Source organism: Mobula birostris, chromosome 32 (genome assembly GCF_030028105.1).
Source record: "Mobula birostris isolate sMobBir1 chromosome 32, sMobBir1.hap1, whole genome shotgun sequence".
NCBI classification, from domain to species: domain Eukaryota; kingdom Metazoa; phylum Chordata; class Chondrichthyes; order Myliobatiformes; family Myliobatidae; genus Mobula; species Mobula birostris.
Genome location: NC_092401.1, coordinates 6,410,576 through 6,435,485, shown reverse-complemented (window position 1 = coordinate 6,435,485; position 24,910 = coordinate 6,410,576). Strand labels below are relative to the sequence as shown.

Below are 24,910 nucleotides of genomic sequence, written 5' to 3'. Positions count from 1 at the left end.
TCCCAATGCTGCCGGTAAGGAGTTTGTACATTCTCCCCGTGACCGCATGGGTTTCCTCCGGGTGTTCCAGTTTCCTCCCACAGTCCAAAGACGTACCGGTTGGTAGGTTAATTGGTCATTGTAAACTGTCCCGTGATTAGGCTCGGATTAAATTGGGTGATTGCCAGGCGGTGCGTCTAGAAGGTCTAGAAGTGCCTATTCCACACTGGATCCCAATAAATACATAAATAAAAGCCAAACCTCCAACTCAAATTGACCAGATTATGGCAGGTTTGGCTCTGTGGCACGGCTAGCTGCTGCCTCATAGAGCCAGAGGTCCGGCTTCCATCCCGTCTGCTGGTGCTGTCTATGTGGAGTTTGCTCGTTTCTCCCTATTGGGTACTCCAGATTCCTCCAACAGCTAAAAAGGTGGGTGCGTTGGTAGGCTCGTTGGTCGCTGGGTGTGGTAGAACCTGGGAGAGAGGTTACCGAATACGTGCGGGAAGTAAGTGAAGTGGGTGAATGCGAATAGGCGGTGAGGCTGCGTTGCATCCCCCCTCTCTGACTCCCCAAAGCCAATGCCTTTCATCAGAACCAATTGGCAGAAAGACGTGAAGCAGTCTGTACCTTCCGCAGCAGTCCTTTGTTCTGGTAGTGTTTCACAACAGGAACGGAGTCAGCAAAGTAGGCCTCAACACGCTTGTTGATGGTCACCTCGTTGTCATCGAAGCGTCCGCCCACTTGTCCGCGGTTTATTAGGCGCTGCTTCATGACCTCAGGGCTGCAGTCAATGAGAAGTACGATACTGGGAGGTGTGAACTGGGGAGAGAGAAAGAGACAGCCGTCAGGTTAATGCATCTCCACGCAGAGATCGACCTGCGCACTTGCTCCACGACCGCGTTATTACAAGTGACTATTTCCACCAACCAAAACTCTCAAATTTCTACAGATGTACCGTGAACAGCGTTCTAACTGGCTGCATCACCGTCTGGTATGGGGGGGTGGGGTCTACGGCACAGGATCAAAATAAGCTGCAGAAAGTTGTAACCTTAGTCATCTCCATCATGGGCACTGGCCTCCGTAGTATCCAGGGCATCTTCAAGGAGTGATGCTTCAAAAAGGCAGCATCCATCATTAAGGGCCCCACCACCCAGGACATGCCCTCTTCTCATTGCTACCACCAGGAAGGAGGTTCAGGAGCCTGACTCAGGAACAGCTTCTTCCCCCTCACCATCTGATTACTGAATGGACATTGAACCCATGAACACTACCTCAATACTTTTTTATTTCTAATTTTGCACTATTTATTTAATTGAACGGTTTAATACATAAATTTACTGTAATTCATTCTTTTTCTATTATCACAATTGTGTGGTATTGCTGGCCCAAAGTCAACAAATTTCACGACAATCTCCCCTCTCTCTTTGCAACACACATCGAAGTTGCCGGTGAACGCAGCAGGCCAGGTAGCATCTCTATGAAGAGGTACAGTCGACGTTTCAGGCCGAGACCTTTCATCAGGACTAACTGAAGGAAGAGTTAGCAAGAGGTTTGAAAGTTGGAGGGGGAGGGGGAGATCCAAAATGATAGGAGAAGACAGGAGGGGGAGGGATGGAGCCAAGAGCTGGACAGGTGATTGGCAAAAGGGATACGAGAGGATCATGGGACAGGAGGTCCGGGAAGAAAGACAAGGGGTGGGAGGCACCCAGAGGATGGGCAAGGGGTATAGTCAGAGGGACAGAGGGAGAAAAAGGAGAGAGAGAGAAAGAATGTGTGTATATAAATAAATAACGGATGGGGTACGAGGGGGAGGTGGGGCATTAGCGGAAGTTAGAGAAGTCGATGTTCATGCCATCAGGTTGGAGGCTACCCAGACGGAATATAAGGTGTTGTTCCTCCAACCTGAGTGTGGCTTCATCTTTACAGTAGAGGAGGCCGTGGATAGACATGTCAGAATGGGAATGGACTGTGGAATTAAAAATTGATGGTATAAGAAAATGAATGGTATAAGAAGTAGTAAAGGGATTCCTGTGCTTAAAAAGTAAGGACAAAATAACAATTAACAATGTAGAAAAAGCAGCAATATTGGCAAAAGCTTTTGTAAGCATACATAGCTCGGAGAATTTGATGGTCGAGGCTAGACAGCAAAGGGAGGAGAGGCTTAAGCAAAATTCAGGAATTACGGACAAAAGAGCAACATCAGAAGAAGTGCTGGATATACCTGTTAGCACAACAGAAATAGAAAGAGCCATTATGAATGCGTGGCAAACTTCTCCTGGGAAGGATCAAGTATGGAGTATAATGCTGAAGCATTTATCAAGAAGTGCACTTCTAGTTCTACAGAGACTGTTTAATAAGATATGGGAAATGGGTAAACCACCAAATGCATGGAAACACTCTGTTATTGTTCCAGTATTAAAACCTGGTAAAGATTCATCAGACCCAACAAATTATAGACCAATTGCACTAACTTCACAGCTAGGTAAACTTATGGGACGAATAATAACTGATAGGCTTACATACTTTCTAGAAAAAAGAAATCTTATTTCTCCCTACCAAAGCAGTTTTCGTAAAGGAAGAACTACAGTAGATTCAATACTTAGCTTTTGGAATCTGAAATTAGGAAGGCTCAAACAAGTAAAGAAATAGTCCTGGCAGTATTTTTTGACATAGAAAAGGCATACGATATGCTCTGGAAAGAAGGAGTGTTAACCAAATTGAAAGAACTAGGGGTGGAAGGAAAATTATGTAACTGGGTTCTAGACTTTCTTTTTGATCGAACAATTCAAGTCAAGGTGGAAGCAGGGTACTGCAGGACATACTTGGTTGAAAATGGAACACCACAAGGTAGTGTCTGCAGTTCATTACTATTTTCCACAGTGATAAATGACATATTTGCACAAGTTGAACATAGTGTGGGGAAATCCTTATATGCAGATGACGGGGCTTTATGGGTGAGGGGAAGAAATTTAATTTATATACAAAGGAAAATGCAAGATGCAATAAATAAAGTGGAGGAGTGGGCAAATAAATGGGGTTTCAAATTGTCTACAAGTAAGTCGCAAGTGATATGTTTCTCAAAAAGTCACAAACTAGTTAGAAGGGCCTTCTTGAAGATAAATCCAAGGAAGGCAACGGGCCCAGATGGCGTCCCAGGACGGGTTCTCCGGGCCTGTGCAAGTGAGCTAGCTAGAGTGTTTGCTGGCGACTTCAACTGCTCCTTGCTTCAGTCTAAGATCCCCTCGTGTTTTAAGAAGGCAACGATAATCCCAGTGCTGAAGAAGAGCAAGATGGCATGCCTGAATGACTATCGACCTGTGGCTCTGACACCAATTGCTATGAAGTGCTTTGAGAGATTGGCTATGGCATACATCAACCACAGCCTACTGGTCAACCTCGATGCTTTGTAATTCGCCTACCGGAGCAACAGGTCAACGGCAGATGCCATCTCTCTGGCCCTACATTCCTCCTTAGAACACCTGGAGAATAAAGACGCATATGTAAGGCTTCTTTTCATTGACTACAGCTCTGCCTTTAATACCATCATTCCAAATAAACTGATTCCTAAGCTCCGGAACCTGGGCCTTAGCACTCAGATCTGCAGCTGGATCTTCAACTTCCTCACAGACAGGACCCAGGCTGTAAAAATAGGGGACAAGCTCTCCTCTACAATCACTCCGAGCGCCGGTGCCCCACAAGGCTGTGTACTCAGCCTCCTGCTGTACTCACTGTACACCCATGATTGTGTAGCCAAGTTTCCATCAAACTCAATACATAAGTTTGCTGATGACACAACAATTGTAGGCCGTATCTCGGTTAATGATGAGTTTGAGTATAGAGAGGAAATTAAGAACCTGGTGGCATGGTGTGAAGACAATAACCTATCCCTCAACGTCAGCAAGACGAAGGAATTGGTTGTTGACTTCAGAAGGAGTAGCGGACCGCACAACCCAATTTACATCAGTGGTGCATAAGTGGAACAGATCAAAAGCTTTAAGTTCCTCGGGGTCAGTATCACAAATGACCTGACTTGGTCCAACCAGGCAGAGTTCACTGCCAAGAAAGCCCACCAGCGCCTTTACTTCCTGAGAAAACTAAAGAAATTTGTCCTGTCCCCTAAAACCCTCACTAATGTTTATAGATGCACCGTAGAAAGCATTCTTCTAGGGTGCATCACAACCTGGTATGGAAGTTGTCCTGTCCAAGACTGGAAGAAGCTGCAGAAGATCGTGAACACGGCGCAGCACATCACACAAACCAATCTTCCGTCCTTGGACTCACTTTACACCACACGCTGTCGGAGCAGTGCTGCCAGGACACGACCCACCCAGCCAACACACTTTTCGCCCCTCTTCCCTCCAGGAGAATGTTCAGGAGCTTGAAGACTTGTATGGCCAGATTTGGGAACAGCTTCTTTCCAGCTGTGATAAGGCTGCTGAACGGATCCTGACCCGGATCTGGGCCGTACCCTCCAAATATCCGGACCTGCCTCTTGGTTTTTTTGCACTACCTTACTTTCCATTTTTCTATTTTCTATTTATGATTTATAATTTAAATTTTTAATATTTACTAATTTTTAACTATTTTTAATATTCAATATTTGTAATCCAGGGAGTGTGAAGCGCAGAATCAAATATCGCTGTGATGATTGTACGTTCTAGTACCAATTGTTTGGCGACAATAAAGTATAAAGTATAAAGTATGAAGTATAAAGTGGGAATTCAAGAGAAATACAGATCTGTATCATGAAGTATCTGAAAGACTCAGGTTTATTATATAGAATATAGGGAATGCATTTCTTTTCCCTTCTCCTGTTTATCCATCGATCTGCACTCCAGTCTAGCAGGTGGCGGTAATGCACCTTAAAGTTGGTTTGCCAACCGCCATAAAACAACACAAGAAGAACAAGCAGCAGCCTCTGGCTGCTGGACTGTTCCTTCCCCTTCCCCTTCCCCTTCCCTTCCTTTGGAAGCCTTGCCTGAAGACTAGCCTGCAACCTTGCCTGTATCACTGTCAAGTTCTACCGCTGGAGCAAGACCAGAGCCTTGCTGTGTCTAGATAAGGAACTGTCTATCATTGTTTGGAACTATCTCTGTGTCCACACTTTCGCTAGGTAGGTCCAGCCGTTTGCCACTACCTTGTGTTGGAAACTGTCTCTGTGTCCACACCTTTGCTAGGTAGATCTGGCCGTTTGCCACTACCTTGTGTTGGGAACTGTCTCTCTGTGTTCTGTGTACGAGTCCGGGCCCTACATCCTGCTCTCTAGGAGGGGTCCTGTCTCTTTGTAGAGCTCCAGCCCCAAGTCCTGTTCCCCAGGAGGGGTCCTGGCTCTGTGTTCCATGTCCCTGTGTTCCTGTTCTGCCAAGACCTTGGCTCTGTGTTTCCTGCTCTGCCAAGACCAAGACAAGGCCTCGTGGTCTCGTCCTGTCCTTGTTCCTCATCCTGCCCAGGAAAGCCTCAAAGAATCTAAGCCTTGTCATGTCCTCACCTAGTTCCGGGGTCCGAGCCGGAGTCAAGACCCAGGTTCTGGGTCCTTGTCCAGCCTCTGGCTCGGAGTCCATGCCCAGGCTCCTAATTCCCAGTTCCTTATCCTGGTCCTGTTTTCCCAGCCAAAATCCTAGCCCAAGTCTGTGTTCCTGTCCCAGCTCCTAGTCTGTGTCCTGTCCTGTCCCTAACTCTAGTCCAGTCCAGTTCCTTGTACTTCAGTGTCTGTGTCTTGCGTTTGAGTCCACCACCAGCACCCCCCGTTATGACACTATTTCAGGGGTCCCCAACCTTTTATGCACCACGGACTGGTTTAATATTGACAATATTCTTGCGGACCAGCCAAACTGGGGGAGGAGGCGCGCTTCACAGAGATATGACGTTGGAAATGGAAGCAACGTTTTCAGTGCTTTCGTGGCTGTCTCAGATATTCAGCCTTGACTTTGAACCAGAATGCCGGCAGAGATGTTACGTCAAACATACTTTTCAGCCCACCATCATTTGTAAGCTCGAGGAGTTGATCTTCTTCCTGTGCTGACATGGATGATTCACCGGGGACATTCACAAATGGGTCAGGGACCCATTCCTTTGCACGTCTTGAGTCATTTGCGGTTGGGAAGTAACGCTTGAATTCTGTCGACAGCGAAGATAGGTGATCGCACACCAGCCGTGAGAAGGACAGTGCAGCCTCAGTCTCTTCCAAATTCCCAAGGTTGGGAACATGTCAAATATGCCCCTGTCCACTCGCCGTCCCCACAGTTCCAGTTTGGCTGTGAAAGCAGACACTTTATCTGCCAACTTGAAGACAGTTGTCATTCTCCCCTGAAGTGACAAATTGAGTTCATTGAGCAGGTTGAAGATGTCACACAGATAAGCGAGTTTTGCTATCCACTGAAGTGTGCTGTCAGTGGTGACTTTTTTTTTAAAAGAAAACTCTAGCTGCTCTCTTATCTCATAAACCCTGGCCAGGGCTCTCCCCCTTGATAGCCACCTGACTTCAGTGTGTAAGAGAAGGCATTTGTGCTCTGCAACCATTTCCTCGCAAAGCTGCTCAAACAGACGTGAGTTCAGGGCTTTTGCTTTGATGTGATTGATAACTTCAACGTCACTCAATACGCTGTTAAGATCAGGTGACATTTTTCGGCTAGCCAGCATTTCCCAGTGTGTGACACGGTGTGTAGACTGGCATTCAGGAGCAACCTCTTTGACTCGGGTAGTGAAACCAGACAACCTGCAGCTTCTCCCAACAGTTCATGGCACATGTCCTTGGCAGCAGGCAGAATTAATTCTTCACCAACAGTGAAAGGCTTCTTAGCCTTAGCAATACGGCTAGGCACTAAGTACCATGCTCTCAGAGCAGCAGCATTTGTGGAGGTGGTGACTCTCAGCACCTGCTTCTGTTCCGCTTGCTCACGTTTTTTCCGCTCAAAAAACTCAACAGGTTTGTCTTTTAGTGCAGGGTGCTCGGACTCAAGGTGCTGAGGCAGTTTTGAGGGCTTCATTGCCTCATTAGACAGCTTGTCTCCACATATCACACACAGGGGGCTTGGAGCGTGCGAGTCACCGGTCACAATAAAGCTATATTTTATGTACGACTCGTCGTATTTTTTGTTGAAAGAAGCTTTCTTTTTTTTTTGCAGCCTCGGCCTCAGCTGTCTCTGCGTTATCATCATCGTTAGGCCTTTTATGTCTCCTGCCATCTCTTCCAAAGAAACTCTCAAGTGACATTTGTTTTTAACTCATCGAGTAGTTGCAGGTTAATGACCGACTGATGATCTCGTATGGGTAATGACCTCGCGTGCGTTCAAGCTCAACAGTGGGCGTGACAGGGAATGAGGAAAGGTGCAGCTGACTCATATCGCCAAATCATATTGTTTCCTCGCGGCCCGGTGGTTGAGGACCACTGATTTACTGTATCCGGTGCTCCCAGTGTGGCTTCCTGTATATCGGTGAGACCCAATGAAGATTGGGAGACTGCTTCGCCGAGAACCTAGGCTCCGTCTGCCAGAAAAAGCAGGATCTCCCAGTGGCCACCCATTTAAATTCCACTTTCCATTCCGACATGTCAGTCTGTGGCCTCCACTACTGTTGCAATGAGGCCACAATCAGGTTGGAGAAGCAACACCTTATATTCCTTCTGGGTGGCCTCCAACCTGATGACATGAACATCGATTTCTCGAACAACCGGTAATGCCTCTCCTCTTCTTCACCATTCCCCCTTCCCATTTCCTTCTCTGCCCATCATTTCCCGCAGGTGCTCCTCCCCATTTTATTTCTTCCATGGCCTTCGGTCCTCTCCTATCAGACCACACCCACCCACCCCCCGCCCCCAGCCCTGTATCTCTTTCACCAATCAACTTCCCAGCTCTTTACTTCACTGCTCCCCCTCCTGTTTTTGCCTATCGCCTCCTCCATTCATCCTGGGGACACCTGCACGATTTCATCCACATGACTTGGGGAAAACAGCCTCATTCACACTGACCAACCAATCAGTCTGTGACCGGCCCATTTAATCTGACTCATCGCACCAGGAACTGGAGTGTATGACTTCCAGTGCTGGCAGCTACACTTGTGGCACGACTCGCATCGGTGAGGGGTTGATGTGAGTGTCACTAACTCAGGAACCGGCTCCCGGTGAATGGCGCAGTGATGGTGGAACGCACCTTCAGTGCACCAGCACTCAGGGTTGCGTGAGCGTGGAACGAGCTGGCAGTGGTTTTGATTTCACCATTTAGGACATAGAACAGTACAGTACAGAAACAGGCCATTTGGCCCACAATGTTATACTGAGAAAGCAAATCAAAAACCCCCAAACACTAACCCCTCCTGTCTACACAATGTCCATATGCCTCCATGTTCCTTACATCCTTGTGCCCATTCAAACTTCTCTTAAGAGCTTTCAATGTATTTGCCTGTACCACCATACCTGGCAGCACATTCCAGGCGTCCATAACTCTCTGAATAAAAAACTTACCATTCACATCCCCTTGAACCTACCCCCCCTCCTCCCACCTACAATGCATGCACTCTGGTGTTAGACATTTCAACCCTGGGAAACAGATACTCTCTCCCTGTGCAGTCTATCTACTGTATGTCTCTCATAGTCTTATAAACTTCTATCAGGTCTCCCTTCAGCTTCCGACGCTCCAGAGAAAACAAACCCAAGTTTATCCACGCAAACAACAGGAATTCTGCAGATGCTGGAAATTCAAGCAACACACATCAAAGTTGCTGGTGAACGCAGCAGGCCAGGCAGCATCTCTAGGAAGAGGTACAGTCGACGTTTCAGGCTGAGACCCTTCATCAGGACCCTTTTTAAGGATGGTAAAGACCCGGCGCGGATGAGAGCTGGGAACAGAGGGGGGAGGGGGGAGGCTGGGGGTGTCAGTGGAGAGGGGAGGGTTGGGGTGAGAGGAAGATGGAGCCTCCGAGGGCCCAGGAGCTGACGATGGGATCTGAGGAAGACGGGGCTGCGGAGTGGTGGTGGGGGAAGGGGAGACGGGAGTCACAACAGCAGCACATAAAGACCCGGCCTGGAGTTCAAGGCTGGCATCGCAGTTGGTGGTTGCGCAATCGCTGTGAAGGTGTCCATGGTCGTTGCTGGAGTCCGGGTTTTGAATATGCCCTGAGGTGTTGGAGCCGGCGAGATCAGTGGCAGGGGCCGCAATCTGAAGTTCATGCTTGCTAGCGTTGGGGCCGGCAGGCTCAGGAGTCCATAGATGTAGCATCTTGCGATCTTTGCCTAACATGACAAAGTCAAAAAAACGGCAATTGCAGGCGTGAATCCGACGGAGGATGAAATAACGGGTAGGACCATTACAGACGGCGAAGAAGGTGTCCCAAAGGTGTGGAAGGGTCTGGGATAGGGACACCAAGTACCTCCTCATGGCGGAGAGAGTCGCCTTCAGAGCTTGACGGGAGAAGCGGCGAGAGGCAGAGTCAATAAAATGTGAGTACCTGGGATCCTCAGAAGGTCCAAATTGAGAGGCTTGGAAACGACTCCTAAAGCCAACTGGAGTAAGTTGGCGATGGAGGCACGTTCCAAGAAAGGATATATGGCTGTTATAGCGAGCCTGAGTCAAAGTATGGTCGAAAAGTTGAAGAGCCGAAGAAATTACAGATGGGGAGCAGTGAGAGATGGTTTCACTGAACTCCCGTCGAAGAGAGGATCTAAATTTCTTCGGTGTAGGCATCACCGGAAGAGGCTTCGCAGTAGTGAATTTAAACGCAAATAACAGGAATTCTGCAGATGCTGGAAATTCAAGCAACACACATCAAAGTTGCTGGTGAACGCAGCAGGCCAGGCAGCATCTCTAGGAAGAGGTACAGTCGACGTTTCGGGCCGAGACCCTTCGTCAGGACAGTTTATCCAGCCTCTCCTGATAGCACGTGCTCTCTAAACCAGGGAGCATCCTGGTAAACCTCTTCTGCATTGTCTCCAAAGCCTCAACATCCTTCCTATAATCGGGCGACCAGAACTGTACACAATACTCCAGACTGGCCTAACCAGAGTCTTATAGGAGAAATTTGGCTAAGTACGTGGATTGGAGATATATGGACTGCAACCGTCCCAGTTCGGGTCAATAGGGTCAATAATAGTCCTGTATCTGTGCCACAGGACTATTTGAATCTATAACACCCACTAATAAGTACCTACACTCAGTGGCCACTTTATTAGGTACACCTGTACACCTGCTCATTAATGCAAATATCTAATCAGCCAATGACATGGCAGCAACTCAGTGCATAAAAGCATGCAGACATGGTCAAGAGGATCAGTTGTTGCCCAGACCAAATGTCAGAATGGGGAAGAAATGTGATCCAAATGATTTTGACTGTGGGATGATTGTTGGTGCCAGACGGGGTGGTTTGAGTATCACAACGACTGCTGGTCACCTGGGATTTTCATGCATAACAATCTCTAGAGTTTACAGACAATGGTGTGAAAAACACAAAAAAAAAATCCAGTGAGCAGCAGTTTTGTGAGTGAAAACACCTTGTTAATGAGAGAGGGCAGAGGAGAATGGCCAGATTGGTTCAGGCTGACAGGCAGGTGACACATTCCAAAAGTTGTGTGCAGAAGAGTATCTCTGACTGTACAGCATATCAAACCTTGAAATGGAAACCACGGACGCAGGCTGAGCAACAGGACACCACGGATGTCGTCTGAGCAACAGAAGACCACGGACAGAGATTCAGTGGCTACTTTGAGATACAGGACGTACCCAATAAAGTGGCTGCTCTGTTTACGTCAATGTGATGGACGCTGATTTGACACCCACACTCCCTGTTTGAATTTCAGCACTGCGGTTAAAGCTTCCCAAACCTTCCACTGACAATAGGTGCAGAAGTAGGCCATTCGGCCCTTCGAGCCAGCACTGCCATTCACTGTGATCATGGCTGATCATCCACAATCAGTATCCAGTTCCTGCCTTATCCCCATAACCTTTGATTCCGCTATCTTTAAGAGCTCTATCCATCTCTTTCTTGAAAGCATCCAGAGACTTGGCCTCCACAGCCTTCCGGGGCAGAGCATTCCATATGTCCACCACTCTCTGGGTGAAAAAGTTTTTCCTCAACTCCATTCTAAATGGCCTACCCCTTATTCTTAAACTGTGGCCTCTGGTTCTGGACTCACCCATCAGCGGGAACATGCTTCCTGCCTCCAGTGTGTCCAATCCCTTAATAATCTTATATGTTTCAATCAGATCCCCTCTCATCCTTCTAAATTCCAGTGTATACAAGCCCAGTCGCTCTAATCTTTCGACATATGACAGTCCCGCCATCCCGAGAATTAACCTTGTGAACCTACGCTGCACTCCCTCAATAGCAAGAATATCCTTCCTCAAATTTGGAGACCAAAACTGCACACAATACTCCAGGTGTTGTCTCACCAGGGCCCTGTACAGGTGCAGAAGGACCTCTTTGCTCCTATACTTAATTCCCCTTGTTATGAAGGCCAGCATGCCATTAGCTTTCTTCACTGCCTGCTGTACTTGCATGCTTGCTTTCAGTGACTGATGTACAAGAACACCTAGATCTCGCTGTACTTCCCCTTTTCCTAACTTGACTCCATTTAGATAATAATCTGCCTTCCTGTTCTTACCACCAAAGTGGATAACCTCACATTTATCCACATTAAACTGCATCTGCCATGCATCCGCCCACTCACCCAGCCTGTCCAAGTCACCCTGCATTCTCATAACATCCTCCTCACATTTCACACTGCCACCCAGCTTTGTGTCATCTGTAAATTTGCTAATGTTACTTTTAATCCCTTCATCTAAATCATTAATATATATTGTAAACAGCTGCAGTCCCAGCACTGAACCCTAAGGTACCTCACTGGTCACCGCCTGCCATTCCGAAAGGGACCCGTTAATCGCTACTCTTTGTTTCCTGTCAGCCAGCCAATTTTCAATCCATGTCAGTACTTTGCCCCCAATACCATGTGCCCTAATTTTGATCACTAACCTCCTATGTGGGACTTTATCAAAGGCTTTCTGAAAGTCCAGGTACACTACATCCACAAGGGCTCTCCCATGTCCATTTTCATGGTTACATCCTCAAAACATTCTAGAAGATTAGTCAAGCACGATTTCCCCTTCTTGAATCCACGCTGACTCGGACCTATCCTGTTACTGCCATCCAAATGTGTCGTAATTTCATCTTTTATAATTGACTCCAGCATCTTTCCCACCACTGACGTCAAGCTAACTGGTCTATAATTCCCTGTTTTCTCTCTCCCTCCTTTCTTGAAAAGTGGGACAACACATTAGCCACCCTTCAATCCACAGGAACTGATCCTGAAGCTATAGAACATTGGAAAATGATTACCAATGCGTCCACGATTTCTAAAGCCACCTCCTTAAGTACCCTGGGATGCAGACCATCAGGTCCCGGGGACTTATCAGCCTTCAGACCCAACAGTCTATCCAACACCATTTCCTGCCTAATATAAATTTCCTTTAGTTCATTACCCTAGGTCCTTTGGCCACTATTATATCTGGGAGATTGTTTGTGTCTTCCCTAGTGAAGACAGATCCAAAGTACCTGTACAACTCATCTGCCATTTCCTTGTTCCCCATAATAAATTCACCTGCTTCTGTCTTCAAGGGCGCAATGAAGCAGGAAGGACCCCAACTAGCCACTGATGTTATTTACTGAGACCAGCCACGCTCAGGTTAGCAGATGACCGAATTTTACCAGCATGGTGCCTTCAGGTTGCTGAGCTCCACAAGGGACTGGGTAAGCACTTTGTTCTGGATTAAACCAGTCCCTCCTGGACACGTTTGTACCAGTGGCAGCCCCACCCTCAAAGTGCAGCAAAGGAGGAGCAGGAACTGGAAGAAGGTGGAGTTAGGTGGGGACGGATGCGGGTGGAAGATAGTCTAACGGGAAATGGAAATCGTCTTCACACGGGGAGTTTGTGAGGTATTTCTCCTCCTTAAATCTCGGCAGGAAAGAGGCTGTGAGATGTCAGCACCTCAATATCATGAAGGATCCCACCCACTCTGCTTATGGGTTGTTTATCCCACTCCCATCAAGGAGGAGACTGCACAGCATCCACATCGGGACCTCTAGACACAAAAACAATTACTTCCCCTGAGCCATCAGGTTAATAATCATCTCCACCCATTAACCCACCCCACCAGCCCTCACATCCACATCAGCCACTCCTCTCCGCAGCCCCCTAGCACCCTCCACACCCCCATGCATTGCCACTTTACGCCTACGCTCCACAACATCACACCTACACTAACGCAGTCGCTGTCCTTGTGTGTTTTCATCTGCCCTGCTGACACCTAGAGGAGTTTCTCATGCCAAGAATCACTTTGTCACTTTATCATTTCCTGTCATATTCTTCTGCCCCAAGTGTCACTTTATGTACGTACAACCCGTGCATGTAGATAAGTTAATCTTACACATGTGCAGTCGCACTCAGCAGTTACTCGTACAATGTGTTTTATAGGCCTCCAGCAGGACCACAACCTTGTCATTGGATTTGGAGGCTTGCGTGCCTCAACGATGTTGGCTGGAGTCAGGGCTCTATGCTTTGGCTCTTGGTAGGTCACCCACGCCAAACAGGTTAAAGGGTAGAGGTCAGACTTAGAGTGGTCCACTGGTCCTCCAGGTTTGGGGGTTCAGCTCAGGGCTAACAACCCTGATTGGCAAAACAAAATCGTTATGGAAACAGCAACGAAGGATCCTTCTACATCTGAGTGTGATGGTGTTCCTGAGTCTCCACCAGGACTTGCATGACTGACAGTTGTGAGAACCGAGAGGAAGCCTCTGACAATGGAAGCCCTCAGCACCACCAGAGATGGAGGATTTCATTGCTGCCCTAAACGCCGCAGGGCAGTAAGTAAGTAAGTAAGTGTTTTATGGGATTGGCTTTACATTTATTGTGTTTTCTTTTGTCCTTACTGTGATTTTATGCTGCATTGGATCCAGAATAACAATCAGTTCTTTCTCCTTTGCACTGGTGTACCGAAGAATGGCAACACACTCACTATCTTGAACACAGTGAAGGTATCCTCAGTAAAATCCATCACCTGTGACAGCTACCAACACAGACCACGGCAAGGACTGCACTTTCAAGGTTCAAACTTCACCATACACAGCCCTGTGATTCATTTGCTTGCGGGCATACTCAATAAATCCGTAACAGAACAATAATGAAAACAGAATCAGTGAAAGACTGGGCGTTCAAATAGTGTGCAAAAGACAAGAAGCTGTACAAATACAGAAAGCACAAAATAGTAGCTAATAAATAAATAAACAAATGTGCAAAAAAATATCAAGAACATGAGACGAAGAGTCCTTGAAAGTGAGTCCATAAGTTGTGGGAACAGTTCAGTGATGGGGTGAGTGAAGCTGAGTGAAGTTATCCTCCGTGGTTCAAGAGTCTGATGGTAACTGTTCCTGAACCTGCCGATATGAGTCCCAGGGCTCCGGTACCTCCTTCCTGATGGCAGTAACAAGAAGAGAGCATGGCCTGGGGGGTCGGGGTCCCTGATGATGGATGCCACTGTCCTACAAGAGCATTCTGTGTAGATGTGCTCGATGGTGCGGAGGGCTTTACCTGTGATGGATTGGGCCGTATCCACTACTTTTTGTCGGATTTTCCATTCAGAGCCATTGGTGTTTCCACACCAGGCAATATACCCTCCACCACACATCTATAGAAGTTTGTCAAAGTTTTAGATGTCATGCCATATCATCACAAACTGCTAAGGAAATAGAGACACTCCTGTGCTCACTTTGTAATTGCCCTCACGTACTGGGCCCAGGACAGGTCTTCTGAAATGATTACACCGAGGAATTTAAAGTTGCTGACCCTCTCCACCTCTGATGAGGACTGGCTCATAGACCCCTGATTCCCTCCTCCTGAAGTCAATAATCAGCCCATTAGTCTCACTGACCGTGAGTGAGAGATTGTTGTTGTGGCACCGCTCAGCCAGCTTTTCAATCTCCCTCCTATGTGCTGGTTCATCACCACCTTTGATCTGGCCCATGACAGTGGTGTCATCAGCAAACTTGAACGTGACGTTGGAGCTGTGCTTAGTCACACAGTTATGAAGTGAGTAGAGCAGGGGGCCAGTCACACAGCCTCGTGCACCTGTGCCGATGGAGATTGTGAAGGAGATGTTGTTACCAATCTAAACTGACTGGGGTTTGCAAGTGATGAAATCGAGGATCCAACTGCACAAGAGACACTGAGGACAAGGTCTTGGAGGTTATTGATTAGTTTTGAGGGGATGGTGATATTAAAGGCTGAGCTGTAGTCGATAAAGAGCATCCTGATGTATGCATCTTTGCTGTCCAGATATTCCAGGGTTGAGTGAGGAGCCAGTGAGGTCAAGTCTGCTGTGGACCTGCTTTACCGGTCGGCAAATTGGAGCAGATCCAAATGGTTTCTCAGACAGGAGCTGATACGCTTCATCCCCAACCCCTCAAAACACTTCATCACTGCCAATGTAAGTGCTACTGAATGACAGTCTTTGAGGCAGATCACCAAGTTCTTCTTAGGCACTGAGACATCTAAAGCGTTGACAAACTTCAAGATTCAAGATGGTTTAATGTCATTTCCAGTAGGCAGGTGTAAAGGAGAACGAAGTAATTGTTACTCTAGATCTGATGCAGAATAAAAAACAATAAGATAAAACACAGTAAACGTAAGTACATAAGGCAGCTTCTATACATAGGTTGATAGTGGGAACATAAAGAGACACTGTACACTGGAGTGTCTGCACATCAGGTGACTCTGACCCCAGGAAATAATGAAGTAGTGGTGGTTGGGGGATTGGATGGCTGGGTTAGTGGGTGGAGGTGTTGATCAGCCTTCATACTTGGGGAAAGTCACTGTTTTTGAGTCTGGTGGTCCTGGCGTGGATGCTGCGGAGCCTCCTCCGTGATGGGAGTGGGACAAACAGTCCACGAGCAGGGTGGGTGGAAACCCCCTTGATGTGACTGGTCCTTCTCTGGCATCGTTCGATATGCTTGTCCCTGGTGGTGGGGGGCAGGTGCTGGTGATGGGCTGGACAGCTTTGACTGCTGGTTTTGGAGCCTTTCTCTCCACCACAGCGATGCTTTTTGGAAATTCCAGCAAAGAACTGTAGCACATCCGGCTCCTTCCAGGCTGGAGCAAGGGATCGTGTTGACATGCCAAAAGTCGGTGTCCACTGTCACCTAGGGGAGGTTACTATCGTTCTCCATTCAAAAACGGAAAGGTGCACCTGTACATGCAGACGTGTCCACACTTGTGTGTGCATTCAAACACAAATGCACGTGTGTATTCACAGGTTCATGCATGCACTGTGTGTGTATTGGTACTTTCATCAGGCGACTGTAAGGGTGCTCATCCATGAGCATGTACAGAACACACTGCCTCTCTCTCAGACACACGTGCGCGTGAGTATGTACACATACATATAATCATGGCATACGTACTAAAGAATGCACACAAAATTTCAGACACCTGCCACACAAAGGCACACCATCACATAGCGTGCACCCATTTTTGCATGTACTGTATGTGAACACACACCAAGTTGCACATATTCAAAAGAACACGTGTACACATGGGCACATAGACACAGAGTAGTTACTTGCCCAGATTTCCACCATCACCTCTAAAAAGGATATAGAAAGTAGACACATGGGAGCCCCAGCACCAAGTGTTCCCCTACAAGCCGTACACTATCCCGATTTGCTTCTTCATCTTTCATTTTCAATCCTGGAACTGTCCAGGTACAACACTGAGGGAGCACCATCCTCACACAGACTACAGACGTTCATGGAGGCAGCTCACCCACAGGCCTATCAAGGACAATTTCAGATGGCAATAAATTCTGGCAACATCCCTTTCCTCTCTCAAACACACACAATCCCTCTCTCTCTCTCACACACACAACCTCTCTCTCTCACACACACAATCTCTCTCTCTCACACACAATCTCTCTCACACACAATCTCTCTCTCACACACACAATCTCTCTCTCTCACACACTATCTCTCTCTCACACACACAATCTCTCTCTCACACACACACAATCTCTCTCTCTCTCTCACACACACACACACACAATCTCTCTCTCACACACACACACACACACAATCTCTCTCTCACACACACAAAATCTCTCTCTCTCACACACACACAATCTCTCTCTCACACACACAAAATCTCTCTCTCACACACACACACACACACACAATCTCTCTTTCACACACACAAAATCTCTCTCTCTCACACACACATACACACACAATCTCTCTCTCACACACACACATACACACACAATCTCTCTCTCACACACACAAAATCTCTCTCTCACACACACACACAACCTCTCTCTCTCTCATACACTCACACACATACACACACACACATACACATACACACACACACACACACACACAATCTCTCTCTCTCATACACACACACACAACCTCTCTCTCTCACACACACACTCACTATCTATCATACACATACTCCCTCTCAGACACACTCTCTCCACTCAAACGCACTCACAATCTTTCTCTCTCACACACAGTGGATATGTACATACAGAGATAAATACACACACAGAATGCAATCATACGCATTCTGAGTATTGCATTCTTTGTGAATACACAAAGTGATGGTGACAACCAAACAAAGACTTTCTGGTTCATCTGCTTGTCAAACTTGTCATTACCTGGAAATTTGGAGCAAAGAGGACCAGCTTTATGAAAAACAAGCAAATGCAATACATGTTGATTTCCACACTGCAGGACTCTGCTCCTTTCCTTTGCTCTCACTGGCATTGCCACCTGTGACAGGGACAGACTCTTGTAGGAAGAATGATCTCCAATGCTAAAAGACAAACTCTTGATCTCCTAATCTACTTTACCGTGGCCTTTGCACCTTATCGTCAACCTACACTGCACTTTCTCTGTAACTGTAACACTTTATTCTGCATTCTGTTCTCCTTTTCATTATCTTGATGCCCTGCGAGTAGATGGCACACAGTTTTTCTCTGTAACTCTGTGCAATGGTAAACCAATGCCAATTAACAGGGAATCATTGGCGCTCCCTGTCCCAAAATATTTCAGCTTTGCATTTTAACATGGGGAGGTTCTGAGGGATCGATGAGGGACAGGAGTGGGTGGGAGGAGAGTAGGTGTGTAGGCAATCTCGACACTCACTGATTGATCAAATGTTTCAGCCTGTTTCAAGGTCCGGGGATAACCATCAATCATGAAGCCTTTTGTCTCTTGCAGATTCTCCAGCAGGGCATCCTTCAGAATCTCCAGCGTTACTCCCTGAAAACAACAGAGCCAGAGTCAGAAGGCCAATCACCAATTACAAGATCAATCACAGTAAAGGCCAACGTAGGCCGCAGCAGGACATGGACCGGATGCAGAGCTGAGCCGAGAAGTGTCTGACAGAGTTCAATCCAGAAACTTGTGAAGTGATTCACTTTGGAAGGTCGAACTTGAAGGCAGAGTACAAGGTGAAGGGAAGGGTTATTAACAGCTTGAAGGAACAGAGAGATATTGGAAACACAAAATAATCTGCAGATGCTGGGGTCAAAGCAAGTGCTACACCTGTCCCTACACCTCCTCTCTTGCCACCATTCAAGGCCCCAAACAGTCCTTCCAGGTGAGGCAACACTTCACTTGTGAGTCTGTTGGGGTCATCTATTGCATCTGGTGCTCCCGGTGCGGCCTCCTCTACATCAGTGAGACCCGACGCAGATTGGGGGACCGCTTCGTCGAGCACCTTCACTCTATCCGCCACAACAGACAGGATCTCCCAGTAGCCACCCACTTTAACACTGCTTCCCACTCCCATTCAGATATGTCCATACATGGCCTCCTCTACTGCCATGATGAGGCTAAACTCAGGTTGAAGGAGCAACACCTCATATACCATCTGGGTAGTCTCCAGCCCCTTGGTATGAACATAGAATTCTCCAACTTCCGGTAATTCCCTCCCCCTCCTTCCCCTATCCCAGTTTCACTCTGCCCCCTCCCCCAGCTGCCTATCACCTCCCTCATGGTTCCACCTCCTTCTACTACCCATTGTGTTTTCCCCTATTCCTTCTTCACCTTTCCCACCTATCACCTCCCTGCCTCCCCTCCCCCACCCCTTTATCTTTCCCCTTACTGGTTTTTCACCTGGAACCTACCAGCCTTCTCCTTCCCACCCTCCCCCCACCATCTTTATAGGGCCTCTGCCCCTTCCCTCTACAGTCCTGACGAAGGATTCCGGCCCGAAACGTCGACTCAACGTTTCCACGGATGCTGCCCGACTTGCTGAGTTCCTCCAGCGTGTTGCGAGAGGGATATTGGGATGGGATCTGTGTCGATAGATCTACAAAGTTGCCTCGCAAGCTGACAGGGTGGCATGATATTGTACCGACCTTTTAATCAAGTTTTTAAATCCATGAGCACACAGTGCCTTACGTGTCCCTACCACTGGTCCTAGCAGCATGATCCACACACTCACCCCTCTGTGTGTTGGGAGAAAAGGCATATGGTGTGTTAGGCAGGGTATTGAGTTCAAGAGTGTTGAGGGTAGATTTGCAGCTCTATAAAACCCTGTTTAGACCACACTTGAAATATTGTGTTTAATTCAGGTCGCCTCATTATAGGAAGGATGTGGAAGCTTTAGAAGCTTTAGGGTCCATAGGAGATTTGCCAGGATGCTGTTGAAGAATTAGAGATCATGTCTTATCAGAAGAGTTTGAGCGAACTATGATTTCCTCCTTGGTGTGAAGGAAGATGAAGAGGACTTGATAGGAATATATAAGATGATAAGAGAAGAAATCCAGCATCTCTTTTTTTTCCCAGGGTGGAAATGGCTAATACAAGAAGACGTAATAATTTTAAGGTGATTGGAGGAAAACAGCTGTTCTCTATGGCATTTTGTTGACTGGTTCCTGCGATGACCTATCACAAGCAGCTGAAGAACTTGGACCTATATTCTTTGGAGTTTAGAATGAGGGGTGAACACTGAGGCATCTCAGCTCTCTTGGGGGCGCGACAAGGAGGTGTCAAGATGTTTCTGCCAATGGGAGGTATTGGGTAAGGGGACACAGTTACGAGATTTGGGGCTGGTCATTTAAATCTGAGGTGCATGAAAAATTCTAGCAAATGGTGGTTTTCTCCATAAGGGTGGCAGTCTATGTTTGACGTATTAGCTTGGGGATGTGGAGCTAAATTAGAGTCAAAACACCAATCAGCTGTGATTGGGTTAAACGTGGACCAGGCTTCCATTTAACCTATTCTGTACCTACCTGTGAGTAACAATTATGATTCTCTAGGCTTCTGATAGGACCTAAAGGGGATCTGTAGCCAGAGTTACTGGGCGGACTTTGAGTATCCTCAAGGTTGATGACGGTGCCTCCTAGGACCAAGGTGAGGCAGTGGGATGGGGCTGATGGTGGAGCAGCTGGAACCTGCCGTTCTGGATTTGAGTGTGGTTGGTCATTGGTGGCTGATTGGCATTTGATGGCCCCATTATGGGTAACAAAAGGATGTGAGAGTCGTCAGGGGAATAGGAGGGTTGGTAGAGTGGGGTGGAAAGACAAAGGTACTGGATTAAAGATTAGTTTTCTTTGTTGTTTGCATATCCACGCATGCAGTGAAATGTGTCAATTTGCATCAATGACCAGCCTGCAAATATCACCAAGCTTCTAGCACCACGCTTGGGGCCAGCCTACAAGTGTCACCATGCTTCCAGTTCCAACACAGCACGCCTGCAGTTCACAAGCCCTAACCCATACACCCTTGGAATTTGGGAGGAAACCCAAGAACCCGGAGGAAACCCTTGCAGTCACGGGAAGAACATACAAGTTCTTCATATTCAGCGATGGGAACCGAACCCTGACTGGTGATCTCTGACTCTATAAAACTATCATTGTGTCTTGTGACTGAGTCTGTGGGCGCCTGGTTTCTTCAGCGTTCTCATAAATGATTATTCCAGGGGCAATATCACAGAATCAAACAACAGTGAAAGGCCCTTCAGCCCGTCAAGTCTGTGCCAATTATTAACCACTCATTTACACTCACTCTACAGTAATCTGATTTTACCCTCCCCACACTCTCATCAATCCCGCCTCAGCTTCTACCGTTCATCCACATCAACCAATTAAGCTGCTTTGTGATGTGAGAGGGAACTGGAGCATCCAGGGGAAACCCATGTGGCACAGGGAAAGGCTGCAGACTCCACACAGACAGCACCAGAGGTCAGGATTGAACTCGGGACCCTGGAACCGAGGCATAGCGGATCCACCGACTGCACCACAGTGCTGCCTCTTACCTCCAGTGCCCCAGAGGTTGTGTCACAGGGGGTATGACGTCTGCAGTGAGGGAAATGGATCAGAATCTGCAAGGCTAACACACACCTGACGAGAGGGATGTGAAGCAGTTATTGTCCTATTTTTGTTCTGTGGGAAGCCCACTTTCAGCTGCATTGCAAAGAGATCGACTGTGCTATACAGTCTGATTTCACTGGGTCCTCTGGAACTGTCAGGGGGTGTAGATATATTGATCACAGAATAACCTGCAGATGCTGGGGTCAAAGCAACACTCACAACACACTGCAGGAACTCAGCAGGTCGGGCAGCATCCGTGGAAAAGATCGGTCGACGTTTCGGGCTGGGACCCTTCGTCAGGACTATAGAGGGAAGGGGCAGAGGCCAGAAAGAAGAAGGTGGGGGGAGGGTGGGAAGGAGAAGGCTGGTAGGTTCCAGGTGAAAAACCAGTAAGGGGAAAGATAAAGGGGTGGGGGAGGGAGGCAGGGAGGTGATAGGCAGGAAAGGTGAAGAAAGAATAGGGGAAAACACAATGGGTAGTAGAAGGAGGCAGAACCATGATATAGGGCAGTGATATAGGGATAGGGGAAGGGAGGGGGAGAGAATTACCAGAAGTATCTTTCCTCTTACTGGTTTTTCACCTGGAACCTACCAGCCTTCTCCTTCCCACCCTCCCCCCACCTTCTTTATAGGGCCTCTGCCCCTTCCCTCTACAGTCCTGACAAAGGGTTCCGGCCCGAAACGTTGACTGATCTTTTCCACGGATGCTGCCCGACCTGCTGAGTTCCTCCAGCGTGCTGTGAGTGTTGGATATATTGATAATACTGACCGTGGTACTGTAGAGGGCAATTTGCCTCCAGTGTTTGTCTTTCCGGTCCTGATTCTGTGTAAATCAACACTGCTTCCTACTGACCTATCCAGGGAGAAAGAAAGACTCGCTGGATATAATTTTTAAAAGAAAGGCATCTCACTGATACCTATGGTGGTGCACTGGACATTTGAGACTTGGCTTTGAACCGATGCCACTCCCAGCCTGACCAGCACACAAAGAGATTATGCCAACAGTTTTGGAGGGCATTGAAACTGGAAAATGGAACAGGAAGGCTATCACTTTGAGGAAGGCAATGTAAAATATCCAACAATCAATGTAAAGAGAACAAGCATTTATGATAAGGCATCACGCTGATTTTATTTCTGAATTTAGTCTGTTTGAGCTTAACCTTTGGAGTAAGGCCCCTATAGGGATTATTAATCTCTGTAAATCTGGTGTGTGTTTGACCTAGAGTTGTGGAACCAGGAAATTCCCTTCTGCTGTGCTGGGACCAATGCTTATCCTCAACCAACATCACTAGAACAGATTGAACATTATTACGTTGCTGTATTGACATGTGGGAAAATGGCCTGCTATGTTTTCCAAGAGAAGAGCTACAAGGGAAACGCTTTAGCCACAATGACAAGGTTAATAAGAATTCTTTTTTTGGAGGAGAAGGAGAAAGGATTGAAGGTTATGGTGTAGAAAGGAGGACGAGATCAGTTTACTGGACTCCATTTCATTTACTGGAACAGCTGATTGCAATGCAGGTCGGTAGGTGATGGGGAACAGCACACTCATAGTACTCACCAGTGGAACCAAGCCTCCTTCGACCATTATCTTCTTGATCCTTTTCCCCCGCTCTGTCTCGTTGGTTATCTCCTTCCGCAGCAGGTTCCCTGTGGACAGGTGCGTGAAGCCGTATTTCTCCATCATTTTCATGCACTGGCTCCCTTTCCCTGATCCGGGGCCCCCTGAAACGCAGCACAGGTTACCGGGAGACTCGTTCATTCGTCTATGTACAAACCTTCCTCTCATTTTGGTGAAAAGCGCCCTCAAAAGGAGCTTACCTTTGCACCACGCCCCTCAGCTGTGTGGCAGGAAAATTAGTACCACTGCACCACACAGAGGGAGCCAAGTTCAGGTCCACAATCCCTTATCCGAAATCCTTGGGGCCAGTTGCATTTCGGAATTCAGAATTTTTCGGATTTCAGACCCCCCCTCCCCCCAATACCAAAAACCGCGTGTGCTCAGTTACTGTTACTAAACAGTAAGCGGGAGGAGAAGATGACAGCGTGACACGGCTCGCAGCGGCCACTCCGGTGGTGATGTCTGTTATCTGTCCAGTAGGGTGCCGTGCACAATCCTGATTTGATGGAGATGGACGTGACCGCATGGAGGAACATCTGGTGAAACTTCTGAAATGCCTGCTTCGCTGCTGCTGCTGCTACTGTGTGGTCCAGAATCTCCGGGGGAGAAGGCCCCAAGTCCTCGGCTTTCCTTGTTGCTTGGCGGCCGGGGCGGGGTCGAAGCGCTCGGCAGAGGATGGCGCTCGGAGAGGCTGTGTCAGAGGGGCTGGTCGGAGGCTCAAAGTTTTTGGACGGTCTCAGAGTCCGCTGTGATCGGGTGCTTCCAATGGTACTGCATCGGAAAGTTTGCGGCGCTTGGAGGTTCATGGCAGGGAGAGTTTCTCCCTTCTGCCGCCTGCGTGAGATGGTGAGCCGATCAGGACTTTGAGACTTTTTTTTACCTTGCCCATGGTCTGCTCTTTATCAAATTATGGTATTGCTTTGCACTGTTGTAATTATATGTTATAATTATGTGGTTTTGTCAGTTTTAGTCTTGGTTTGTCCTGTGTTTCTGTGATATCATTCTGGAGGAACGTTGTATCATTTTTTAATGCATGCATTTCTAAATGACAATAAACAAGGACTGAGCGTCCTCGTAATCTAATCAAGTCCCTGTGGGCTTTAGGACCCAGCGGCACACCAAACCTATGCACATCCTTCCATATACTTTAAATCATCTCTAGATTACTTATAATACCGAATACAATCTAAATGCTATGTAAGTAGTTGTTATACTGTATTGTTTAGGGAATAATGACAGAAGAAATTTTATTTCTGTCAAAAACATTCAATAAAACATAAAAATATACAGCTTTAAATAAACCGAATCAAACACAGGGTAAATGACTTATTGGAATAAATGTAGAACGTCACTGTCACTATCAAACTTCAGTAACTTGTCTCTCTGTTTATTTAAATCATAAACAGTGGTAGTTCCAACACTATTTTCTTCAGTAAGACGCCGCACAGACACACCACGATCAAGCTTCTGCAAGAACTCCACTTTCTGCGTTATTAATAGAGAAGATTCCTTCTCTTTTTCTCATTGTTACCTATGGGGTATCTGCAGCTCTTTTTGACATTTTCACAGTGAAATTAAACACAAAGTCAACAGTGAACACACAATATCAGCGAACAGCAAATGCAGGTGTAACCAGTACGAGCGCTGAGCCACAACTGATGTCTGGCGGCCTCTGCTAGTGCTGCCACGTCACACCTGAGTGACGTCAGCTGTTGGCGAAAAAAACTTCGGTTTTCGGAGCTTTTTGGATTTCAGAATTTCAGGTAAAGGAATGTGCAATTGGATTAGGGAGGTGGAGGATTAGGAATAGGGTTCAGTATAAAATTAGTTATAGGATTAATTACCAGATTAGGTATTGGATCGGGTTTCGGATTAGGTATAGGATTAGTTACTGGATTAGGTATATAATTAGTTATAAGATTAGCTTTATTTATACATCGATACTTTGAAACGTACA

The 24,910-nt window shown here is 47.2% G+C and overlaps 1 protein-coding gene across 2 annotated transcripts in view; it reads right to left on the bottom strand.

The window, feature by feature from the left end:
- The window catches only part of LOC140191241 (adenylate kinase isoenzyme 5-like), a 136,984-nt gene that overhangs the window by 4,300 nt on the left and 107,774 nt on the right, over positions 1 to 24,910 (bottom strand). For both annotated transcript variants that reach the window (XM_072248448.1, XM_072248450.1), the window contains exons 11-13: positions 22,894 to 23,057; positions 18,157 to 18,273; positions 607 to 798 (exon numbers count right to left, since the gene is read on the bottom strand). In XM_072248448.1, coding sequence (XP_072104549.1) covers positions 607 to 798; positions 18,157 to 18,273; positions 22,894 to 23,057 — 473 coding nt within the window. The remainder of the gene's footprint in view (positions 1 to 606; positions 799 to 18,156; positions 18,274 to 22,893; positions 23,058 to 24,910) is intronic.